General features: G+C 38.8%; 1 protein-coding gene across 1 annotated transcript in view; it reads left to right on the top strand.

The window, feature by feature from the left end:
• Positions 1 to 26,625, top strand: part of CRB1 (crumbs cell polarity complex component 1) — a 287,284-nt gene that overhangs the window by 217,335 nt on the left and 43,324 nt on the right. Inside the window, exons 7-11 of the mRNA XM_072648310.1 lie at positions 7,824 to 8,371; positions 10,254 to 10,419; positions 13,974 to 14,880; positions 18,931 to 19,059; positions 22,184 to 22,310. Coding sequence (XP_072504411.1) covers positions 7,824 to 8,371; positions 10,254 to 10,419; positions 13,974 to 14,880; positions 18,931 to 19,059; positions 22,184 to 22,310 — 1,877 coding nt within the window. The remainder of the gene's footprint in view (positions 1 to 7,823; positions 8,372 to 10,253; positions 10,420 to 13,973; positions 14,881 to 18,930; positions 19,060 to 22,183; positions 22,311 to 26,625) is intronic.

Raw genomic sequence — 26,625 nt, 5'->3', positions numbered from 1 at the left:
CCAGTTTTAAAAAATAGGGTAACACTACTAGTTAACTAGGGTTAGATGAAAGCAGAACCCCACAGGAACCACAGAATCTGTAATGTGACCTCAGAAATCATCTAGCTCACCCCATATAACATCCTGGAAGAAAAAAAACCACCTACTCCATAGTTTGTTCAGTCTAGCTAGACTTCCTTCCAAACATAATGAAAGCACATCCCCATGGATGAATAGCCTGGAAAAGGAGCTTTGAATTGGATGACTAAAAGTAACATACCAAGAACTACTTTAACAAAGTTTCACCTAATCCTTGAGGTCCCCACCCTTACCTGCAGATTTCCTTCATCACTGGGGTATTATCCTTGTGCTCCCACCCTCTCCAAACCCCCAAAACAGCTACCACTGTGAACCTGATAAAGTGACTTTTCTATAGAGAAGAGGGCAAAAGATTTTTCAGAATATCTCATTTTCAAATACTCCACCCAGCTTTTCTCACAAACTATCAAGCCAAGGGTGACAAGATGAATAAAGTCAGTACATATTGTATTTTGAGAGCCACAAGATGTGGGGGTGAGAAAAGAGAGACAGACAGAATCACAGGCTGGAGCATCAGGATGGTTTAGATGAGGCCACAAGTATATATGTGAAGGTAGAATACAAGTACGCTGTGCATGATACCCAGGTCACAGCCGTGGCTTTTAGTAGAAAAGCCTGCCCAAGCTACATAGCCACGATTGCCCTGGAAGGCCAAGAATAGCGCAAGTCTTCAATCAGAAAAACCAGTCCCTGGTCAGACTTTGTTCTTACTGGGCACACAAGTCTGCTCAGCATTTCTTTGATCCTACAAGGACAATAGGAAGGAGGAAAGCAATGGAAAAGTGGAGAAAATGGAGGTGGAGAAAATACAGGAGATGAGAGAAGGACATTTCTTAGCCATCTTGGCATGATTTCCTACCTACAGAAAATATCTGCCTCCTTGTTCATCGATGAGAATGTAGTAGCCATCATTTGTTGAATGATTCTGAGTTTTAGCCAAGAAAACAAACAAGGAAAGTATGATATTCACAAATACTCAGTATAGGGGCAAAGCACTCGTCTAAATGAAAAGAGAGACAGAAAAACCACCTCAGGGAGCTTACAATCTAGTTTCACCTTGTAAACTCTAGAGAGAGGGGGAAGGTAAAGGCATTACTGCCTTGCAAGTCTTCAGAGGAGAAGGTATTGTCCTTGTACAATCTAGATGAGTAACAGAGACCACTCTAGGTCTGAAGGATGCACCAGGTGGTAAAGGCTAGCTAGTGATCAGGGTTAGAAAAGAGCCACAAATAAGAGAGCTACAATCACTTCACCATACAGTGTAAGAAGAGGCTAGTCAGCTGGTGTCAGAGAAAGAAAATAATAAACATGCTGAATGTCTTGTCATAGTTGCAGGTGCTGAGCCAGTACAGGTGCATATCATAGTAGAGATTCACGAATGACTAAAAAATAACTTTCATTTTAATGACTCTTGTCAAATCTGAGTTCAAATTCTGCCATATACATTTATGTTGTGACACTAGGAAAGTCACTTTGTTCTTCTGTGAAACTAGTTATGATAATTGCACCTACTTCATAGGGTTGTGGGGATCAAATGAGAAAACAAGCTTTAAATACATATATATATACATGTATATTTGTATGTATACACATATATATCTGTACAGATAAACAGATATATACATCCTTGTTATTAAAACTATATAACTACAAATGCCAGTTATGTTGGTATATACCTAACAGTGTATCTGGTAAATGTTTAAAAACAGGATCTCCAAAGGGGCAGGACATATTTCTGAGCTGAATCTGCATCACTAACATTTTGTCCATCCTTTTCCAGAGTCTAGCCAATAAACACATGCACACACACGAAAAAAAAATCAAACCCTGATTTGTGGTGTTTGACAGTTTCTGAGGTTTAAATGTTCATACTGAATATTTAACAAGCAACTCTCCCTACCTAGTTCAAGCAGATTCCAGCATTCTTCTGTCACCCTTTTGTAGAGTTAGGGACCCCTGAGTACTCTTAAATAAGCAAACCATTAAGATAACCAAAAAGATCTCAACAAAGAGAATTTTCTGATTTGACAATAGTGAGAATTAACAGGTTCCCCCAAAAAAGTCTTCTTCCAATGCATGGAGGTAACTCTTCCTTCACCAAGAGTGTGCCAGGAGAGTGTCAGCTCTAGCAATTCTGAACTGCTTAGAAAGACTTCCGGTAAAGGCCCAACAATAGAGTATATGTCTATCATCTATAGATTAGCTTAGCTGAAAATGGAGAGGCTCATTGCCAGATCGGCTTCAGGGTGATGCATTTAGCCACAGCAATTCAGAAAGTCTACAGCAAGGCACAGAGGACCTTTGTTAGGAGAATGAATGAGTGGTACAGTGGTACCCACATCATTCCTTAAAGTTACTTAAGTAATGGACATTAGATTGTTAATAGGATTATGATTTAGAGTTGGAAGAAATCTTAGAGGTTATCTAGTCCTGTTTTCTCATTTTATGGAAGATAGAGGTAGTGTGAGCTGCACAGGTTATGAATGGCATTGCTGGGGTTCAGACCAAGGTCCTTTAATTTCAAATCCAATGGTTTTTTCACTAAATGAACTTTAAGCATGGCATCCAATAGTTCATGGAGATTCTGCAAAAAATTCATTAGCCACTTTTGATAATTGATTTCAGCTATTCATAGGATAGCTAATGTCATAAGAAATCCGAGTTAGATGTTAAGTTCAACGATGCAAAATTTTGAAATTATTTTTAAAATGATATTCCTTATTTTGCAGAAGTAAAAAATAAATATTTAAAAAGCTTAAGAATAAGTGATAAGGATTACAAGATTAATGTGACTCTAACAAGAGTAGGGGAGAACGGTGGATCAATATTATATAAAACATATAATGAAAGTTTCAATCACAGCTGTAACAGTACTTCCTACTTCACACTTGGTGATCACAAGTTCAATAACATGTCTGAGAAATAACTTCAGCTAGTCACACTTAGAATTCTTTTTGAAGCATGCTTCATTTAACATGTGCCTTTACACATTTTCTCTGCATTTAGAAACCCACGTATTTCTCTTAACAGTTTTGTTTACACAAAAATTGCTTAAGATGCAGCATCCAGCATAGTCTAGGGGAAAAAAAAATCATAGGATCGTTCTAAGGCCAGAGTAGGTTGGACTTAAAACCCCATCATTCTATCTATCTTGAAAACAGGATACCATAATTCATTGTCTTTGCTTTTGACTCACAATGTTTAAATAGGGCCACTTTTTATGAATTCTCGGGTTCTCATTTACAATCTCTACTTCCTCTTCTAGGCAACGTCACAGTTATTAATGAAGACATATATTGAAGCTTTTGGCAATTCAGGAAAGTTCCTTAAAGACACAGTGATCTCTTTAACAGATTATCATTGTATGTGCCCTGAGATTTGTTAATAAACAATAATTTTTTTCCATTTTTAGCTAAAGCAAAATTTTAAGTTTTGAAGCAGGGTTTTTAGACTTTATAGAGCCATTCTTAATCCAATATTGTCATCAAGATGTATATGGTTGACCATTGTTTTCTGTGTCTAGAATGGATTCAAGAGAATTCATTCATTTTCAGATTACACATCTGAGGCTCCTGAATTTTCTTGATATTCAACCATTGTATTTTGAAAGGAAACTGGGGATAGAGGCTTGAGCTTAGGATCAGATCTAGTACCAGCTTTTTAGGCCCATTGGTCTTTGTGAAAACATACTCCGTCCCTCTAGGCCTCCATCCTAGGACAGTCCTCAGTAACACTTTCCCCTAAAATTTGTTTCAAAGCTGCCATTGGCTTCCTAGGATCCAGGTAGTGCCCCTGCTTGTCCAGAAATTCCCTCAACTGTATTCTCCCATTTGTACCTGAGGTTCCAGAGAATTCTGCACAGGTTTCATTCACCTTTCTGGTACCCTTCAACCATCAAAGCACACCTGTTCTAAGACCCCCAAACCTTGGGTGGTAGTATGAATGAGATCTTTGAGAGCAGAGAATTATTTGCCTTTTTTAGTATCCTCAACTCTAAGCACTGTGCCTGGCCATAATAGATGCTTAATTAATGCTAATTGACTGACTGACTAGCTAGCTAATCCTATTATAACGTTGGAGCATGACTGAATGTCTAGCCTCTCCCAGGTAATATTTGCATTTTCACATGAGACTTCAGTATCTTAGCCCAAAGGCAGAAGTCATGTGGGAACTTGATGTAGTATTCAGGGCCAGTGGGGTATGGAGGTTCTTCTGGCTCCTCGCAAATCATACCACACAGACAGCTGTTCATTCCCTATAGAATAACAGTGGAGAAGCTGATAAGGAAAGTTCCCTAAGAAAAAATAACTGCTGCTGCGTCTCTCTTCTAATTTGTCTCTGGAAAGTGGTGCTGCGGGCATCCTAAGGTGATGGGCAAGGACCCCTGCCACCCTTGAGGTTGACTGTTTCTGTTCTGACCCTCAAATCCCTGAAGCTTCGAGAGCCAACTTGTCTTAATAAGGATATTCTTCCTATAAAAATACTGCAATGTTTTTGGAGCTGTTGCCCTTCTCAAAGAGGTTATTTCATCTAACAATATGCTTTGAAAGCTACCCGTGGTTGCCTCAAGCAGGTGGTCTCCAAATGCAGATTCAAAATGCCTTACCCCTGGAGAAAATAAAACTAGTGCTCTGGAAATGTAGCCTTTTAGGCAGGTGGTTTTCAAGCCAGATGATGGCTTAAGCAGGTTTATTATAGTTCAGCTTATCAGAGAATTGACCCAGATCTTTGTCCGATTTTTGACTAAAGCATAAGAGACTTGCCCAATTTTTAAAAAGAGTCAAAAATTGAATTTTTTTAAAAAATAGCATTTAAAATGTAATTCAATTTGATTAACATTTACGAAATATCTACTATATAAACACTGTGGCAGGTGCTAAGAGACCTTGGGAAAGTCACTTCTTAGGGCCTTAGTTTCCACAATTGTAAAATGAGAGTTTGAACTAGATGACCTTTAAGAACCCTTTTAGCTCTAAACGTAAGATTATATGAAATGCGAAGACTGATAAGATAAAGCTCTTGCCTTCATGGAGCTTTAGCTAAATATGCAGGTTAAAACACATTAATCACAGAGATAAACACATTGGTCAAAATGCTGCATGAGGTCTGAGAACCATTTCTGTCTGGGGAGGTCAGGAAGGCTTCATGGAAGAGACGGAATGTGAGACGGGTCTTAAATGATAGGCAAGAATGGAGCAGGTGGGGACGGAGAAGGAGGGACATTTCAGCCTCAGGAATAAGCAAAAACGGATTCTATATTTCTGAAGAAAATACAGTCAAAATTTATATATCACAAGGGAATGTCTAGTAGGTCAGTTTTGCTCTAGTTCCTACTTGAATATCTTGATTTTTAAAATTATCTTTGTTATAAAAGTTTAAGAATAGATATACCTTTAAAACAACGTAACCTAGAAGGCAGACTCATAAAGAGTCTTATAAAAATGTCCCAATATACCTTTTAATTTTGTTTATATTTGTTTTTACAATACCATTCAGAGGAATTAGCTGATTTTTAAATCAAATTTAGTACACAATTAACTAGATATCAGTATATGTCTTAAGTTTATTTTTTAACCTTGCTGTCTTGAAACAAAATAGAAAATGATCAATTTACAAATGGATATATCGTCTGTGTATTTTTAAACAGATTTTGTTGAGATTTGGTTCATGGGTAGATGTTATAGAAATATGGCAGTACAGAATAAGGCCCACAGTTCACAGCATCTCCTTTATATATGCAACTTTAATGATCTTGGTGTCATAAGACACCAACCGAGTCATCTAATTCTCTGAAGTGTGTCTCACTTCAGACTACATCTTTATCAGCGTGTTCTTCTTGAACTGGGACTAGCCTTCATTGGTAAGTCAGGGATGAAGGCTCTGATTAGTCTAGACTCAACAGTATTACATGGATAGGAAGTCAGAAAGCGGGCACAGAAACCAATGTGCCAAAATAACATAGCTAGGAAGTGTTTTGAGCAGCAGTTTGTTGAAAGTATTGTGATGTTAGTGCACAGTTAACACTCTGAGTTGTAGAAACATGTGACAAAATAGGAATAAGTCAACATAAGGAATTAATTTTAAAATGCAGCATCTTCCAACTCCTTTCCTGTACCTCTTTCCTCCCCCCGCCAATTAAGGTTTCACCCAGGATGATTGCTCTGTTTTTTATTATTCTACGTGGGTTTTCCTACAGGTTAGCTTCCTAACTAGCACAGATCTTCTCTCCTAAGATCCCAGGGCTGCCACATGCAGCTGACATTGAAACTCTTGACATTTAAAAAAAAATGTGACAGCCAGGTTGGGGTAATGGATGGACAGCAATGGGCTTACTTGCTAGGTGACTCTGGGCAAGTCAGTCAGCCTCTGTGGGCCTCCTCAGTTTCTCATCTGTGAAACGGTCATGATAATCTTATCTACCTCATAGGATTGTGGTGAGGCTCAAACAAGTTAATACACGTAAAGTGCTTTGCAAACCTTAAAGCCCTATTTGCATGTTAGCTCAATCACATGTATATAGTATTTTAAAATCTACACTAACTTTCCTTACAACCACCCAGCAGAGTCTCACTATTATCATCCCCTTTTTACACATAAGAAAACTGAGGCACAGAGAGCTTCCTACCTGTCCATGTTCCCATTGCCAAGATTCAAACCGTGGTCTTTTCACTGGGAAGTCCTCTGAGACTTTCCACCCTATTGCATGAAGATGCCCTTGTCTGGGCTCATAAGCCCCCGTCAAATACAATATAATCATTAGGATAAAAGATAGCAGAGTGCAGCATCAAGGATCATCGATTTAGAGTTAGAAGGGTCCTTGGAGACTCTCAGGCCAAATCTCTTCACTTTACAGACACTGGGGCACAGAGAGGTAAAGGGAGTTTTTCAGGGTCACACAACCAGTAAATGTCAGTAGAATATGAACTCAGATCTTTTTGACTCTGAGTCTAGTACTCTATCCCTCATATTACCATCCAATTACCTATTATAAAAAAAAACTGTATTTTAAATTAGAAGACCGAAGTTCAAATCATGGCTTTGCCATTTACTAGTTGTTTGACTTTGATCAGGTCATGTCACTTTTGTGGGCCTCAGTTTTCCCATATGTAAAATGAGAGGGGTGGACCAGATACCCTTTACTCTCCCCCTTTCATCTTAATATTCATGAAATTGATATCTTATTGAGCAAGAACATTATTTTAGAACTTAGCTGGAATTTCATTTGCATTGAGAATACTTGATGAAGAGCCTCCCCCCCGCCCCCCCCCAGAGTTAGCATGCATTAAAAGGCTGAACTTGAACTCAGGCTGTTCTCGCTCTGTGACCAGTTCCTTTATGATGTGATGTCTTTCTCAAAAGCAGCATTAGCTCTTTTAAAAGTCAAATATGTATTGAAATAATAATAATAGGTGGTATTTATATAGTCCTTTAAGGTTTGCAAAGGGCTTTAAATAATATTATCTCAACTGATCCTCACAATAACTCTGGGAGGTAAGTGCTATTATTATCCCCATTTTTATAGATAAGGCAAACTGAGACAAAGTGACTTGCCCAGGACCACATGGCTAGTGTCGAAGGCTAGATCAGATCCCAAGTCTTCCTAATTCCAGACCTCTGCTCTAACCATTGTACCACCTAGCTGCCCACTATTATTTCCTTCTTCCATCCATTCTTTTTTTAGCTAAGTCCTAAGACGTTTCTTTATCATTTCTCTTCCTCTATCCCTATTGTCTCCAAATTCCTAGAGTATACAGCTGGTAGATTTGGACAAGATGACTCCACAGGATATGCTGTCTTCAGACTTGACAACAACCAGGAGGAGTTTGTTGCTGTCTCCATGTTTGTCCGAACCCGCAAGTCATCTGGCTTTCTCCTGGCCTTGAAGAACAGTACTTTCCAATACATTAATGTCTGGCTAGAACATGGAAGGATAGCGGTGTTTACTCCAAGTTCTCCCAAGTTATTGGGACGATCTCTTCTAAATGATGGGAACAGTCACTTGATAACTTTGAAAATGGCTCCAAATAAAATTGAACTCTATCAATCTTCCCAAAACCTAGGATATCTTCCTATTTCTACATGGAAAATTCGAAGTGGAGATGTTCTCTACGTTGGAGGCCTACCAGACAAAAAAGAAACTGAATTCTGGGGTGGGTACTTCAAAGGATGTATCCAGGACATACGATTAAATAGTCACAAACTGGAGTTATTCCCCATTACAAAAGGAAATTTAACCCTCAATCAGACGCTTGTCAATGTGACACCTGGCTGCACTGGGGACAACCTTTGCAAGGTAGGGTCCATTTTGATTTGTTGTTTAATCATTTTAGTCATATCCAACTCTTAGTGGCCACATTTGGGGTTTTCTAGGCCAAGATTCTGGAGCTATCTGCCATTTCCTTCTCCAGCTCATTTGACAGAAGAGGAAACTGAGGCAAAGTGGGTTAAGTAACATGCCCAGGCTCACATGGCTAGAAAGTGTGTGAGGTTGGATTTGAACTCAGGTCTTCCTGACACCAGGCCCAGTTGCCCTATCCATTGTACATCTAGCTGCCCCATCCATTTTGAAACTGCTTATGTAGTTTCCGTGTATATCAAGGATGCTATAAACACATCGTTGGTAAAGCTCAATCTGTGTGATGTTTCTTTCTAGGAGCAGTAACCTCCAGCATGGCCCTCTGGTGACCAATAACAAACTAGTTCAAGGAAACTGGCTAGGATTGAGGAGTTCAGAAAACTCACTGCAGAACAAACTTTCATGTTGAACTTAGTAGCACCATGTACCAGTCACATGAACTTACAGACCACAAAACCAAAGGGTAAAAGAAAGACTCAAATCCTAACAGCAACCACCCCTCTTCCCTCACAGGAGTCAGCAAACTACGACCCACAGGCCAAATCCAGCCTACCTGTTTTGTGTAGTGAGCTAAGGATTTTTTTTGTTTACATTTTAAAATGAATCTTTCTTTAAATTTTTTAAAGTCATTTTTAGCTCTGTGGCCATGCAGAAACAAGTGGTATTTGGATCTGGACCTCAGGTAGTAGCTTGCTTAACCCCTAGAGAGGGAACATCAACTAGATTCATGATTTCATTAGTATAGGAAACTCCTAGAGGAGGAAACTCCTCCCAATGCAAGTCTGCATCTTCTGTGCAATTTATAGAGAGCTGCCTAGAACACTAAGAGGTAAATGACTTGCCCAGCATCACACAGCCAGTATGTGTCAGAAGCCAAACTTGAACCCAGATCTTCCTGGCTTCCACATAGGCATTGTTTACACTGCAACACATTGTCTTTTTAAGATTGTATAAAAGATTTATTTCCTGAGCTCTTACTGCTATTTCATAGGTTTAATTACGCCAACTGTGGTATTGAAATGCCTTCATCCACCAAAAAGTTCAATATTTCTGAAAAAGTCAGCAAGAAAATGAGTTGGAAGGAAAGCAGCTATCTTATTTATGTTACTTCAATTTTCCATAAACATTCATAAAATTATTTTACGAACCTAAAGCTTTATTTCTTTTTCTAGTACTATGCTCCTGAAGAGAAACAGGGTGGGGTCGTAGTAGATAAAGGGTTGGTTGGAATCAGGAAGATTTAGGCTTCCTGGCAAGTCTCTGACTGTCTGTGTGACCATGGGCAAGTCACTTAACATTTCAGAGCCCCAACAAACTCTTTAAGATAAGGAGTCGCCATACCACAGAGTTCTCCACATTGATAAAATCACAACTCTGAACAGTATTGAAAACAACAAAGAAAAACGTTTTAGAAGCTTACCACATACCTCAAATTATATGAATCTGTCCATTGAGTATGGGGCTCTACAGATAAAATTTTAAAAGGCACTTACATACATGTGGAATTACTAAAACTCCCATTTCATTTGAAATGCTTTGGAAGCACCATCTAAAACTAATATGTTGTAACCCTGTGTCATGTTTGGGAAAGTTTCCTGTCATAGGAAACCTTTTTGGAATGCATCAAAAGAACACACACACACACACACACACACACACGCAGAGAGAAGAAAAATCCTTGAAATCTCTGGGAAAGGATAAGTTGCAGGGGGTGTGGGGAGAGAGGGAGAAGAAATAGATACTTTTTATATAGTCTTATTTGCTTTCATTTTACCTCTACCTGATTACATTATTTCTTCTTTTCATTTCTTTCTTCTAGTACAACCCTTGCCACAATGGAGGTGTTTGTTATTCTATCTGGGATGACTTCACTTGCTCGTGTCCCCCAAACACAGCAGGAAAAGCCTGTGAGGAAGTCAAGTGGTGTGAACTCAGCCCATGCCCACCTGAATCCCAGTGTCAGCTGGTACGACGAGGTTTTGATTGTAGGTATAATTAAAAGATACCATCTTTTCTAATTAATCACAAAGAGATATGCACACAAAAATAATGCAGATCAAATTTCCAGCCTGCTAACAAATGGGGTGCCTCAACACAAGTACTAGGAAAAGAGTCTGGAGTTAATCCCAAAGTCTCCTTTCTCTTTCCTACTTCTTTCAAGACTCTGCTAACTTCAAGTGCCAATCAGATGGGCCCCCTCTTTGGCCTCCTCTCCTGTCTTGATAATCCCAACGAGATGTGAAGCAAACCCAGCTCTAACTCTTCTGATGCATAAAGGCAATCAATCTTCTGTACTTTCCTGCTCCCCCAAATAAAATGCAGCCCAGGGAGCCCTAGGTTACAATCTCTCTGAATTACTGGGAAAAAGTGATCCTGGAGTTTGAAAGATTTCTCACCCCACCTTTAACCCCATTGGATAATATAATGGAGCTCTGAGGCTAGGGGGAGTATAGCCCAGGGATTAAAAAGGAGAGTTAGCATTCTCTGAACCCTTGATGCTTGTGTTGAAAAGCTGCTGTCTTTGAAAAGAATGAAACACTTCTGCCACTTACTACAGCTGTGACCTTGGTTAAGTTTCTAAATTGTATAAGCCTCAATTTCCTCAATATGTAAAATAAGTTTGCCAGTTAATGAGTATTTCTCTATCTTATTTATTATTTCTATTATCTGTGTGCCAGGCATTGTGCTAAGGATACAGAAGAAGCCAACTGAGGGAAGAAAACAAAACAGCCTCTTAGGTCCACAGCTATGAGTTATAAAAATGATTTAACATCACAGTTCCAGTTTGTCTGCCTCATTTTCTGAACAGCCTCCATTATGTTACACCTCTTCTCCTCTCCCCCATTGTATGAATGAGAAAATTAATGCCCAGTTGATGTGACTTTACGAAGATAGCTCGGATAGGCATGGGCAGTCAGCACTCAGACCCAGGACTCTGGCTGGTATTATGACCCTGCTACTTCTCTTAATTAACAATAATAATAATTTCTAATCTCCACTTTTGAGAAACAGCACTTTAAAAGCTCATTACCAAACCTGGACTTCCACCTCTACTTGGGGCCTATCCCAGGATACAAATTTAGTTTGCTTTGGGCTCCTTTGGGAAACAAAGGTTATGCTGACTCCGACAAATGGAAAAAAGCTAAAGATTAAAACAGGTTTCTCTTCATTTATTCATTGGGCAACGTCTGTCTGGTTCAGACTGTAAAATAGTCTGCCTATCACTTGCCAATGATTTAGTAAATTGTTTCTCTTACCCTGTAGCAAGAGGGTTAATTTAGGATTTTCTCTTTCATTTTGGAATGAATGTTATGGGTATCTTGGTTCCCTTTTCTTAAATGAAACATGTGGATGATAAAACTTAAGTCCCTAATCCCAACAGCATGCTACAGAAAGTCCAAGTCACTCTGTTATCTTTGCAAAAAGCACAAGATTTCTGAGAACAAGGGCCCCAAATGAATGACCATCATTCAGCCCCTATCATTTCTCCCTGTTCCTCTCACTCTTTAGAGTGGAATGTAGAAAGCCGCCTAAGATTCGGGTAATGCAATCCCCAGAAGAGATGCCCTTTGAAAACAGAGTTTGGGTTGGTGTCTTGGTTTTATTCACACTGACAGTGAAGCAGGGTTAACATATATAAAATGGGAGAGTTAACAGCTAAAGTGTCTGGACCTCAACCAGACAAAAATGTCTAAGTCAAAAGGCTTTATATATGGTTTAACTCAGAGAAGAGAGAGACTGTAATTGGATAAATATGATGCCATTTTCCTTTGAGAGAGGTGAAGGGTTCAGTAAGTGCAAACATAGAATTCACCTTCTCTACTTTCTAAGATCAAATTTTACAAGATGTTATGATCCAACCATTGTAGGCTTTTAAAAAACAAAACTACACTGAGATTAGGTCTAATAGTTCAGTTCATACACAGCCATGGATTTAATTTATCCACTGTGATTTTATTCAGGCTCTTATACGTATATTTCCCTAATTTTAAACTAGAGATTTTTAAAGCATGAAGTTAGGATAGAAGGAGTGATCAAAGGATCACTGTAAGGGAAGTGCTTTGTAAACTGAGGCAGAGATGTAGTGACTAGAGAATCAACCTTAAAGTCTAGAAGACCTGAGTTCAAATACCACCTCAGCCAGATGCTGGTGGTGTGATTCAGGTCCTCACTTAACCTTGAGTGCCCAGGCTGCTCTGTCAGTCTACAAGTGGTAGAAAAGATACTGTTTTACATTGGCTGAAAGAGTTCCCCATTAGAGCCATCCCATCCTTACCCAAAATAAAGCTATTATTATTATAAACCAAATGTATACTAATGATAGCCAGATGGCCTGAGTAAAAGGAAGGTGATAAATGCCAAAGAAGACTCTGCATCTGTTAAGAGGAGTTCTTCATAGAATCACAGATTTAGATGTAGAGGAGATCTCAACAGTCATCTTAAGAGGCCAACCTCACATAGAGATGAGGAAACCAAGGTCCACAGAATTTGAGACTTTTCTGCAGTCATGTATGGATGAAATATTGAAGTTAGGTTGGGTATCTAGGTCCCCTTACTACCCCAAGCATCATCGTTATAACCCCATATCACAGGTTGTGATCATGACATGTTCAAAAGTGCTATGCTCTGACTGAATTCTAAAATAAATTGTTCATTCACAGCCAGAAGTAGTGGGGAAATTGGTTTTTTTGTAGTTTTCCTCTGACTGGGCAATTTCCTCAGCAGGTACCTTGTGATGTCCAGTAGTTTGCTAATCCTTCCTGTATGACATCCACCCAGGGCTATGCTGGAGCCAGCTCAAACCATCTCTTGACAGACTGTTCAGTGTGAACAGCATTTATACCTCACTACAAATCAGGACTGGATTGTTTTGGTGATTGTCTAGACTTAAAAAAGGAATAGAGAAAATGTAATAATATTAAAATAAATTTAAAAGTGTTTTGGGGGTACTTTTTCCTGGAGAGCCAGTATTAAACACTTACCAGCATACCCCTCACTCTCTTCCAACTGCAGATGCCTTTGTGCCCCTTGTGTAGGGTTGGTTTATTTTACTTAAGTGCAAAAAGCCCTCGTTATGGCTCTATAAAATGAAGGCTTAATCCATTTTGTTGCATTGGGCTGTTGTGCACAAAGCTAGACTTCCAATAAATACCAAAGTGCAGTTTCAAAGACTCCATTTCTACTTAAGATTACAAAAAATCCAAGTAAACTATACACAATGGTCTTATCAAGGTAACAATAAGAGGTATGAACCATGACTGTCTTTTACAAATTATTTGTATTTGTATCACAGGGCTTGTACATTTAGGGCTGAAAGGAACTTTAGAAGTCATCTAATCCAACCCTTTAATTTTAAAGGTAATGAAAAGGGGGGTGTTGAGAGGTTAAGTCAATTGCCTAAGACCAAAAGGTATTAAGACAACTGCAATTTGAACCCAAGGTCCTTTGACTTTCCACTATATCGTGCTTAATGAATCCTTCTTAATTAATTGAATGAAAAAACCTAGATCAGCTAACTGGTATAATTTTCTTCCCTTAGGTGTTGCCAACGCTGTGTTCCATGGGCAGGAGAGCACCATATTTTTCAGAAGCAATGGAAAAATCACAAGGGAACTCACCAATGTTACATTTGGCTTTCGAACCAGGGACTCGGATGTTATCTTGCTGTATGCAGAGAAAGAACCAGAATTTGTTACTATAAGCATTCAGAATTCTAGATTACTATTTCAGCTACAAAGTGGCAATAGCTTTTATATGCTGAGCCTGAAGAGTATGCAGCCAGTGAGTGATGGAATGTGGCACCAGGTGTTTCTTTCTATGATGGAACCATTAGCCCAGTCCTCCCGATGGCGAATGGAGGTGGATGACCAAACAACAATTGTGACTAGTATAGTGGCCACTGGAAACCTCAACTTTCTAAAGGAAGGGACAAATATTTATCTGGGTGATAAACCTTTTGACAATCTGGATGGTCTTCAAGGATGTCTGAGCTCAGTAGAAATCAGTGGCATTTATCTCTCCTACTTTGAAAATGCTGATGGTCACACCAAAAAGCCCCAAGAAGAACAGTTCCTCAAAATATCTACAAATCCAGTGGTCACTGGCTGTTCACAGGTGGATGCCTGCAGTTCTGATCCCTGTTTGCATGGTGGAGACTGTGAGGACTTCTATGACTCTTATGGTTGTGTGTGTCCCAAGGGGTGGACAGGGGCACACTGTGAAATCAACATTGATGAATGTTTTTCCAAACCTTGTATCAATGGCAACTGCTCTGATAGGATTGCAGGCTACATTTGCATATGTAATCCTGGCTACACAGGTGTGAATTGTGAAACAAACATTGATGACTGTGAGAATCACCAGTGTGCAAATGGAGCTACCTGCGTTGATGGCATCAATAACTATTCCTGTCTGTGTTTTGGTAACTATACAGGAAAATTGTGCAGGTAAGTACCATCACTGGAGGACTCTTTAGAATAAACCTTCATCCTTTCTCTTTTAGAATGAGAAAACTTTAATCCCCGGGGCACACAATGGCTTCCTCAACTCTTGTGCCAAGTGGTTAGTAGGCAGCAAGGTGGCATAGTGGTTAACCTGTTGTGCTTGCTGTGAGGAATACTTGTGTTCAAATCCCACCTCAGGCACTAACTTTGTGGTCCTGGGTAAATCACTTACTTAATCACTTGACAACACAACTCATTTGTAAAATGAGACATTTGGACTCAGTGGCCTCCAATATCTCTTTTTGCCCTAAACTTATGATTTATAAAAGTTCAGCTTCACTAAAGTTGGTGGGATGAACTAACCAGTTAAGTTGGTTATGACTTCAACCAAATTACTAAGGGAGAATATTTCTCCAGTTATCTTTGTCAGGATATGAGAACTCATCAATAGGAGCCCATGAAGTCTTCTCACATTGTAGCACTTAGAATATCTCCATGTTAAAAAATGACTCCCAGGATATCTGAAAAACTAGGAAAAACGTGATTCCTGCCACAAGAAAGAGCTAAGGAGAAGGGATTCAAAAAAGTATCTCTTAGCTTGCCTAGAATATTAGAAAAACCTGAAGAGAACACTAGATCAATGTTCAATTCTGGTAATAACCTGGTCAAATCATCAAGCATTTATGAAGTCTACTATGTGCCAAGAACTGTGCCAAGCTTTAGGAATACAAAGAAAGATAAAAACAAAAAGAAAAACTCTCCTTTTTTTTTGTTTTGTATATATATATGGCCTAAGAATTTTTTTCTCTAAAAAAAATGCTTCAAGATTTCCATTCAAGAAAGTCATCATTATCTTCCATGTTCTAAATTTTCTGAAATTTCTGAAACATTAAAAGCATCTGTTCAATGTTTAGTAAGCATTTACTATATTTAAGTACTGTGGGGGTGGGAATAAGATATTCCTTACCCTCAGGAAGCTTACAATCCATTTCTATGTGTCAGTTCATATTTGTAAATAAGTCTATTTTCAGATAGCTGCCCAAATAGATTATAGTTATTTATAATCAATCACAGCAAAGTGAATTGCCCTCCCATGTGAACTATTCATTCTTTCTCTCTTAATTGGCTCGAATACAGTGTATTGTAAAGGTAGCACGATTCATCATAATGAGCCTGAGGCTACGATTTAGACCTGAATTCAATGCAATTAAACAAGAATTTATGAAGTGCCTACTATGTGCCAGTCAGGTATTATGTAAGGCACATGGATGGATATGGAGATACACACACACACACACACACACACACACACACACACACACACAGGCTCATGACCCGTAAGAAGTTTCCATTCTACTGATGGATGCAACATGGAAGCATATAAGTAAATACTAAATATACAGAATATAAATGCAAAGTAACTGGAGACAGGTGGCACCAGTAACAACAGTGATGGTGGAAAAGGAATTAGGAAGGTGTCTTTAGAGGGGTTCCAAGAATCAGAGATAAAGGGAGCTTTTCATAGATCCCCGATTCTCAGTATAGTGCCTGAAACACAGGGCTGGATTCACGCTTATTGGTTGATTGGTTACTAATAATAATAACTAATATTTACATGGTACTTACTATGTGCCAGTCACTTTACAATTATTAATCTCAGTTGATCCTCCCAATAATCCTGGGACATAGGTACAAGTGTTATTCCCCTTTTATAGATGAGGAAACCGAGTCAAACAGAATTTAAATGACTTGCCCAGGGTCACAGAGCTAGCAGGTGTCCAAGTCTGGATTTTAATGGGAGTCTTCCTGACTCCAGCCTGGTGCTCCATCCACTGTACCATAAGGTTTCCTGATTAAGGAGTATGAAAGTGGGAGATGAATTGTCATTTACAGGGAACAGGAAGTAGGCCAGTTTCAACCATTTATAATTTAAGATTAAAGTCTTAAAGAGAGGCTTGAATGATTATATAACCAACTATATAAGAGATGGGATTTGAGTGCAGTTTTTCCTGACTCTAGATCTAGAATCCCATCCACTATGACTGTACCAAAGTCCAAGTGTTTTCCAATCCAGTTTCATTTAATGACTCTCACAAAAAAAAACCCAAGTAGGATATACATGAATTCCAAATTCACCAACTTGAAAACTAAGGAGGGAGATCTTGGTGAAGTGACTTGCCCAAGGTCATATATGTAGTAAATAGAAAAGCCAGGAAATTTCACAAGCTCCATAGTGCTTTAGGGTAAAATAGAAATTCCTCTTTGAGGACTAAAAAGCCCTTCATAATCTGGTTCCAGCCTATCTTTCCAGGCTGATTATACATTATTCCCCACTCCCCAACCTCCATATATATTACATTTTAGCCAATGCACCAATGAAATCACAGATTCTTTATGTCAGACAGTCATTGTTCATTTATCCAGCATTTACTATGGGCTAGGCTAAGTTCTGAGAGTACAAAGAAAGGCAAAACATTATCCTGCCCTCAAAATGTGACATTCTATTGGAGGAGACACTATATAAATACTGAGATACATACAAGATACTCTGTGGTAAATGGAAGGTAATCCCAGATTAGAGGGCACCATGAAAGGTTCCAGCAGAAAGTAGGACTACAGTACAATCTTCAAGGTGGGTGAGGAGGGAAGAGGAGGGGAGAAGGAAATGGAGTGTCTGTTACAAGGAATGCTACATCATCCAGTAGCTTAATCAGAGAGCATATGGAAGAGACTCACATATAGGAAGGTGGAAATGTGGAAGGGGGAAGGTTGTGAGAGGTTTTAAACACCAAAAGACTTTCTATTTGATCCTAGCAGTTGCAGAAAGCTTCTCAAGCGGCCCTACAAAATGTACTTGGTACTAATATACACATACATCTATACGCACATATACGTGTGTGTGCATTTACATCTACATATGCAAAGACAGCTTCATTTTTGTCTCCATATCCCCATCACCTGGAACTGTGCCTGGCACGTAGTAGGCGCTGGTTGAGAGAATGACTGAATGTTCAACAAGACACCCCTCTCTGGTACATTTAAAAGCACCAGCTGTGGAGTTCAAGGACTGAGCTCAAATTCCTAATTCTAATCTCTAATTTAAATTATAAATTTACTAACTGTGTAACCGTGGACAAGTTCACAACCTCCCCAGATCTCAACTCCCTTATCTGTGAAATGAAGGGACCTCCAAAGTCCTTTCCAACTTCAGATCTGTGGGTCTGTGATCCCATCTTCAAATGGGTTGGCTTCTGTGAATGGGCCATGTCCCCCTCTTTTTCCCCTCCCTGGCATTGGCACACATGGGCAAGTAGACATTGAGCAAGCATCTAAGGCACGTAGGGCTTTACAGGGTAAGATTTCATTGAACAAAATAGATACACCCAAATTTTAGCTCATGAAGCTTATGGCTATATTCTGAAATCTTATATGAATTTCATCATGTACAGAGCCTGATCGCCAGTCCAAAATGGCCACACTCTAGATCCAGGAGTAGTTCCTATTCTGTTCTCTATACAAACATCTTGGAGAGAATTTGGCCCAAGTTCTATTTTGCTATGAATTATTAGATAGGGAGCAACAAGGCCTGGCAGGGCAAGGGGAGGTCAATTCTGAAAGCCAACAGCCAAGTCACATGGGTGATTTGGTACCAGACTGCTGTCCCAGTTTTCCTGGCCTTTGAGAGGCAGGGTTTTTTTTTTTTTCCTATTGCTTTGGGTGATTTATTGGACAGGCAGCGGCAAATATAGTAAGTTCCTTTCCGATCCCAAATTTATAGCCACACCATGGCATAGATCTTGTCTCCTACAAGAAAACTGTGTAGACATGGAAGATGTATGGTCGCTCCTGCTGCAGCTCCCTGCCGTGCCTCATTTAGAGGGGAAAGTAACTCATGTGTAATACTGAGCGTTTAAACATTTGGAGTTAAGTCAGCCTGTGTTCTTAATTAGCCAGGCAACTACTCCACGTCAGAACTTTTGGGAGGAAAAAGAAAGTTTTCTTGAATGAAATGAACAAGATGAACAGCTGTGACTGTCACTCTTATCTCTCTAGACAAACCAGATTACCAATGACAGTTTGTGGGAACGAGAAAAGGAACCTCACTTGCTACAATCACAGCAACTGCACAGAGCTCCAGGGCGATTTAAAATGCGTGTGTCGGCCAGGTTTTACTGGAGAATGGTGAGCCACCTCAGGAGTTGACTTAAAATTCATGATGGAGGAGAGAATTCAATTAGAGGATCCAAGCTTCTTGGGACTCCAGTGCCCTCCCCTCCTCTTCTATCCTCAATGATTTCTTATCTCAATCCCCAAAGAAAAAAATCTATATAGGCATTCACAATTCGAGAATTTTGACATGGTTCAATGAGACAGAGACAGGATGGCCTGTAATGTAAACACAAAGGAATTAGAGCCTGTTAGTTGGAGATCTGAATAGAAAAATGTTACTGATAAAAATTCCAAAGGTTATTATCTCCACCTCCATGATACCAATATTTCTGGCTCCTCCCTCAGCATGTAAATGCTCTTGGCTCCACAGGACTATCACAAGAATTCCAAACATGGCAAAAATGAGGTTTCTATCAATTTAAAATTAAACAGTAGGTAAGACAGAAAGGCTGAACCACCAGCTTGCCAAGATATCCAGAAGCCCAGCAATAACATCCTACACTTTTATTCTCCCTTTACCCACAGAGCTGACATCTAAAGCCCTCAACCATTCCTCATCTAGTGGTCACAAAGGCAGACAGATTAGAAGAGAAAACATTACCTGCCAATTCCATGCAGCTGGTTCCAAAGTCAGGTTGGGATCACCTAGGCTCCCTACCCACCCCCATACAGAATAAAGAAATTCAAGCACATATGACTTGAAAATCCAAACTGTGCCCACATACATGATGGATTCTTTTTTTTTAAAAAAAAAGTTAATTGAATAGTTATTGAGTAAATGTGTTTGGTGAGCTTGGGGGAAGGGATGTATATAACACAAACTAGTTTGCCTGAGTTTTTTATTTTTCAACCAGTGACTCTGGCCCAGACATGGCCATAATGTCCTTATTTCTGCCAAACAGTAGGCAAACTGGAGGCATTCCTTTATTTTGGCTGGTTGGGTCCCTTAGGGGTAAAGCTAGCTTTTTTGCCACACAACACAGCTTCTGTTGATGTTGCTAGGCACAGGCATCCATCCGCTTCCTGAGTATAGATGCATGGATGTAGCAGGCTATGGCCCTAAGCCACATCCCTACTTTCCATAGTTTTTGTTACTCAGTTTAGACATTCTGTACACACCAATCAGTGTCACATACCACATTAAGTGCTAGGGACTGCTCAGCTGGCCTCCAACTTATTACAGCTCCCAAATGCTGCAACTAGTCTTTAGCTCTAAGTTTTGTATCATCCCCTTAACTATCTTTGAGTTTTTATTTCTTACATGGAAGTCCAGTCTGCTTCTGATTTCATGACATACATTTTAAAGGCTAGCTATGCCTGTGTTAATGATCCAAAGCTTTGAGGTATATTATTTTTCCTTCTATCCTCACACATTGTTTCTATTTAATATAAAAGGATTCTTTTTTAATCTCCTCCATTTATTCATTCAAAAACTCCAGGAGTTAAAGTTGAATTTTTAACATGAAAAATTGCTAGGGGCAGGGCAAAGACTCTGAGGTTTTCCTTTGGCTAGGAGAGGGAAAGTAATGTGAAAGGTAGAGGGATCATCTGGGTAAACTTCCTCTCTGCAAATTGATTTCTAAACCAGCAAGCACTTACTTAATACTTTCCACATTTCCAAAGCTCTTTCCCATCATTAGTTAATTCACCAGATGCTAATAGATTTATTTATTTTCATTTCCATCAACTAGTTAACCTCTAATGAACACTCAAATGACTTCAGTACTGGCATCCTCTGTGTTGTTCAGCTCTATCTCCATTAAAATAACAACATAAAGAAAAGGGAATTGGGGGGGCAGGAAGGGATAGAGAGAGAAGCTAGAGAAATCCAAGGAAATGTTAGCAGTGTCCCAAGGCCTAATGGATATAACTTATAAAGCCCCCAAAGATGTTGAAAAACTTTCAACTAAAAATGTGTCTCCTCTGTTGACTGGTTAAATCCCATACTTGACAAAATCGCCCCAGCAGGTTGTGAATGATGGATGAAATGGAACACTCCTGCCCACCCGGCACAGAGAGTGCTTTGGCAGACCCTGATAAGTTGTAAAATTTAGCTCAGATCTAATCAGAGAAGACTCCTTCCAGCCCAGAAGCCTAGGCCAAAAAGGAAAAACAAAACTTCCAAAGCATGTAAGGTATCTGTGGGGGTAAGGGTATGTTTTTCTTGGAAGATACTGACTTTTCCTTCTTCCTTCTACCTTACCTACCACCCTATTTATCAAGGGTCTGAGTAGTCTGCTGGACAAACCATGTATTCAGCAGATAAGCATCTTTCTCATCTAAAATGCTAACGCATATTTAAGTGGGATTTGATGTGAATTTAGAAACAGTACAATTTGACACCATTGAGAATTTTCTAAGTTCACGGACAAGTTACTAGCTAAAGACAAAACAAATTAGCAGTGTCATCTTGTTATGAGAATTACAAAGAAAAGGCTCACCAGGTCTTCTTGAAATAATGTTTCCCTTCTGGGGATTATACTCTTGAATGTCAGGGAAACTTCCTAAAAAACTGAAGAAGGTCCTGAGGACCTGAAGTATAGCTGTATTCCCAGTTAGAGCCCACTTCCAATCTACTTTACCTTTTTCTCTGGAGTACAAAGTGAAAACAGAATCACAAACTTTCAAAAAATGAACCTTTTCAATGTTTTGGTTGGATTTCCCCCTTAGCACACTAGCAACCCTCACAGATGACATAAATGGGGGCTCTGTTGGTTAGAATCTTGGCTGTATTCATTCAACTGCTTCTGATACGCAAAGTCTTGGATGGCAACACTATCCCCTCTCTTTTGGTGTTCACACATCCCTAATAAACATAACTTTTATAAGGTGGGAAAAACACACTAATACTCTCCAGGGAGAAACTAGGTTTTACATTGCCCCAGCTTCTCAGTTGGATTCCATACACCTGTTTTATTCATTCTAACTAAGTGAAGACATTTTTTTCAGAGGATATATTTTCTTTACCCTGAGCAGGAGGTTTGATAGAAGAATTTTAAAAAGATATTCTCCCCACATTACATGGCAGCTGGTGGATAAGATTTTGTTCTGAGTCTCAATGAAGTACTCAGGTCATTATTTCTCAGTAAGTTCATTCAACAAGTTGAGGATGGGATGTCTCTGTTTGTTCTTTGAGGTGTGAAAAGGACATCAATGAGTGTGACTCCCACCCCTGCCTAAATGGAGGCCTGTGCCAGAACCTGCTCAACACATTTCACTGCAACTGTGATGGAAACTTCGCTGGCGAGCGCTGTGAGCTCGATGTAAGCGACCTCTCCTTCTATGTCTCTCTCTTATTGTGGCAGAATCTCTTTCAGCTTCTCTCTTACCTCATTCTTCGAATGGATGATGATCCAGTTATTGAGTGGGGTGAACAGGAAGGCTACTAAGAATATCAAACAGCTTTCTCTAATTTATGAGCCATTGAAACTTAACAACAGATGCCTTTCTTGGGTGGAAAAGTCAGCTTTACAACTTAAAAAAAAAATAGCAACCTGAGTTTTCAAATAATTCCAAAGGCAGTTTTGAAGCTTATAGCTAGCATTTCACATGCATATAATGCATTTCCTTGTGATAGCTTTGAGCCTTGTTAGCACAAAAACCGTTAGCATTTAGAATCTTTTCACACAAGTGGGCAGGGCATGGCTGCCATTATGGATCAAGTATTCTGTGTGACAGTCAGAAAAGGGGTCCCTGCTCTCGGGTACATTTCTGTAGCTAAATTTGCATTGTGATTTGCCTGCATTCACTGCTCTTCTACTGTCTTTTATATTACTGCACTAGAAGCTATCCTTTATGACAGGATGATCTAAATTTGCAAGTTAATGACTGAACTACCTTTGCCTCCCATTCATGTGGTTATGCAGAGCTGCTTGAATGAAGCTGTCCTACCTCACTATGAAAGGATGCATATATATGTGTGTATGTGTATACATAAAATCATTATCTATACACACATAAATGAGAGAAAGAAGAGAGGGTGTGTGTGTGTGTGTGTGTGTGTGAGAGAGAGAGAGAGAGAGAGAGAGAGAGAGAAGGAGAGAGGGAGAGAAGGAGAGAGGGAGGAAAGGAGGGAGGGAGGAAAGGAGGGAGGGAGGGAGAGAGAGAGAATGAAAGAAAATGTTTAGCAACACACTAACACTAGAAAATTTTAAGTGAATTCTTACATACAATTAGTTTCAGTAGAACTAATTATCCCTAATACAGTTTTATTCCTGATCTATGAAACATTTTTCCCTTAAACAAATGGCAGGCTAAGCCTCTCCATACTTCCCACCCTACTGTTTCAAACAGAAGACATCTCCCTTAGATATATATATATATATATGTATGTATGTATGTATTATATATATGTATGTATGTATATACATATATATACATATATATTTTGGGGGCCATTAAGAGATCTCTCAATGAGCCTCAGGTTACAAACCACATCATACATTATCACTATATCATATTTATGTACAAGATGGGGATCAAATAGAATCCTGAAGGACTAACTCTCTTCAGGCCTGGTGTTTGCAATCTTTTACAAAGAAATTTGTTCCACAGAGTCATTCTTGAAAGGATACAAGAGGTAGAGACCTTCCCACCACCAAAATATATTTGTAGCTTTGAACTTGACCATGCATATACACACACAATGACCACCACAGTGATGAGGTTTCCATTAGAAAATTATAGGTTGACACAGTACATATGAAAGTAAGATATAATAATACTAGTGTGTCTTGTTTAATACATTACTTTATAGTATGTAAAAACAGTCATTGGAGGAAATTTCATTCACTACTATTTTTGTAACTCCCTTCAGTCTGGCAGTTTTTGCTCTGCAATAGGTAATAGGTAATATTTATGTAACACTTTGAGAATTACAAAGTGCTTTATATCTATTTTTCTCATTGAATCTTTACAAAAGCCAAGTGAGAGCTGTTCTTACTATTTTTATTTTTATAGATGAGAAAACTGAAGCTGCAAAAAGTTAGGTTAGATGACTTGCCTGGGGTCACCCAGCCAAGGAAGTGTCTGAGGCCAAATTCAAACTCAGGTCTTCCTGACCTCAGATTCAGGAGTCTGTCTATCACACCAATGAATCAATCAGTGAGTGTTTATTAAGTATTTACTTCATGCCAGGTACTGTGATAAGCGCTGGGGATACAAAGAAAAACCAAAACAATCCCTTTCTCAAAGAGTTTTCCTTCTAAAGGGGAGAGACAGTATATACATATATTGGTACATACATGACGAATACAGAGTGTATAAAAGGTAGCTTTAGAAGAGAAAACACTAACGGTTATCTAACACAAATATTTGTGTATATTTAAAAGCAAATTTTATTTTCTATTTCGATCCCGTGATAATAAGGAAATACATTCTTAATTTAGATGCTAAAGTAATACTAGCATGAAAAATTTTTTTTAGCAAATGCCTTAGTTTGAAAATATGAAAATAATGAATGAGCTAGGCAAGCCTTAACATTTGTTTAACTAAAGATGTTTCTTAAGTTTTATTTTCCAATGGAAATGACCAGGGTAAAGCTGACATTCATCTCTCTATACGATATTCTTCACATCTAAACATAGCATGATTCCCTCTCTTGCAAGAGGGACACAAAGGTGTCTCCAGAAGTAGATACCCAAGTCATAGCCCCTCCATTCAAAGGGCTAAGTTTAATTGGAAACCAACTTGAGATGAAGATAGCTAATTTTATTTTTATATAGCAATTAGAAGATTTCATATTGCAAGTGTGTATATGTCATATAGAGACATGTTGGTTATTTCATGGGGGCATATAGCAATGAATTGCAAAGTCTTTGCTTTCTATACTCAGGGATTCCCCCTAGTATCCACTTTCCTTAGTTGCTGCACCACTCTCTCTGACGATTTCTTCTAAGCTGATACTGTACGACAAGGGAGCTGGGCTAAAGACATTTCCCACGAACCATTCCAGTATAATTTTGCACCAGATAAGAAAGTAGCCATAGCCAAAGACTGTTCAAATATGTAAAGATTTCATCCATACAGCAAACACTAAGGGAGAATCTATTATGTAAAAGTAGTACATAAGATTACATGCCATATAATCCAGTTTATGACATTGAATATATGCCACGATTAAAAGATGGTCACTCACATTTTCTCTGTATGTACAACATCAATGCCATTATCTTCACTGTGATTGTAAATTACTTTTCTTATTTTCAAAAGTTTTATCATTCTAAAATATCCAACTTTTTTTTAAAATGCTGTCCTTTTTTTCTTTGTATTTCTGTATTCTCTACCATGTTATTTGTGATCATAGCTTTCCCACTTCTTTACATTAAATAAACCTCTACCTTTGTCTCCACTGTGTGTCTTCTACCTCTCACTTCTGTGCTAATGGCTTAGTCTTCATTTGTTTTAAATGTACCATGCTCTAAAAGAACTCACGAAGCACAACATACCATGTTGATGCAGAAGGCCTTGTCCTTCTGTCTTCCACATTCTTTTTCTACAGGCAAGTAAGTGTCAGTGAGGAAGTACCCAAGGACACTAGGGCCAGTTTGGTCTATAAGGTCTTGTATTCATTCCCCTTATCCTCCTTTTTTTTCTCTGTCTTTCTCCCCCTCTCTGGAGACATTTTAGGATATATCAGATTCTTGTCTATTCTGATTATTAACTTACTTGTACTTTCTCTATTAAAACCATCCCTCTCACCTCTCAAAACACAGACATCTTCTGAAAAACTTCCTTCTGAAAAACAACCCTTTTCCTTACTAAAGTTCTAAACTTTTCTTTTAGACCACAAGCATATATTTCATTTGTTCACAATTCAGCTGCCACATGCAATCTCCATATGGATGTCTTTGTAGCTATGTCTCCTTAGCCTTTTAGGTTGGAGGGCATCATCGCTATTGTTGGAAAATAAACAAGTGGGAAATCTGTGTCAGGGAGCAAAGAGACATGGCAGTAAATAGTTTGATATTCTAAAGGAATTACTATTTTCTCACCATTTAAAATTCTTTAGTTGGTTATTTTTTTAACTGAGGAGTTATTTTTTTGAAATTAAATTCCTTTAATTAAGATATTTGGTGGCCTGAGGAAAGACATATTTTTTTTTTCTTGAAAGGGTGAAAGACAAGAGTTTGAAAGTACAAAGGTATGGGTTAGAAGCTAATGGAGAAAATACAGCCGTCCTTCTTAACAGCTAACTTTGTCACTGGGCATAGATTTATTACTACCAAGCATGAATTTTTTAAGCTTTTAGAAAGGTCACATACAACTCTCTGATATTTACTTAGAGCCCGTGGAATTTGTAAATGAATAACTACATCAGGAATGTGATCCTCCTCAGAAAAATCTGATTCTGTCTGAAAAATGGATCCTGTTGGTTAGGGGAGTGGAGAAATGGGGAAAGACTAAGAGATTTCTTGTGTTTCATTTAAAAAATATATTCTTATGAGTCAATGAGCTTTTATTTATCAAAGAACAGATTTTATTTGTCAAAGGACAGATAGTTTAAGTTTCCATTGTGTACAGTACACCATGATAGGTATTGAGAGAGATATGGCATAGCTAAGACTTCTTACCTGCAGG

Source organism: Notamacropus eugenii, chromosome 2 (genome assembly GCF_028372415.1).
Source record: "Notamacropus eugenii isolate mMacEug1 chromosome 2, mMacEug1.pri_v2, whole genome shotgun sequence".
Taxonomy (NCBI): Eukaryota; Metazoa; Chordata; class Mammalia; order Diprotodontia; family Macropodidae; genus Notamacropus; species Notamacropus eugenii.
This window is presented reverse-complemented; position numbering and strand designations above follow the sequence as displayed.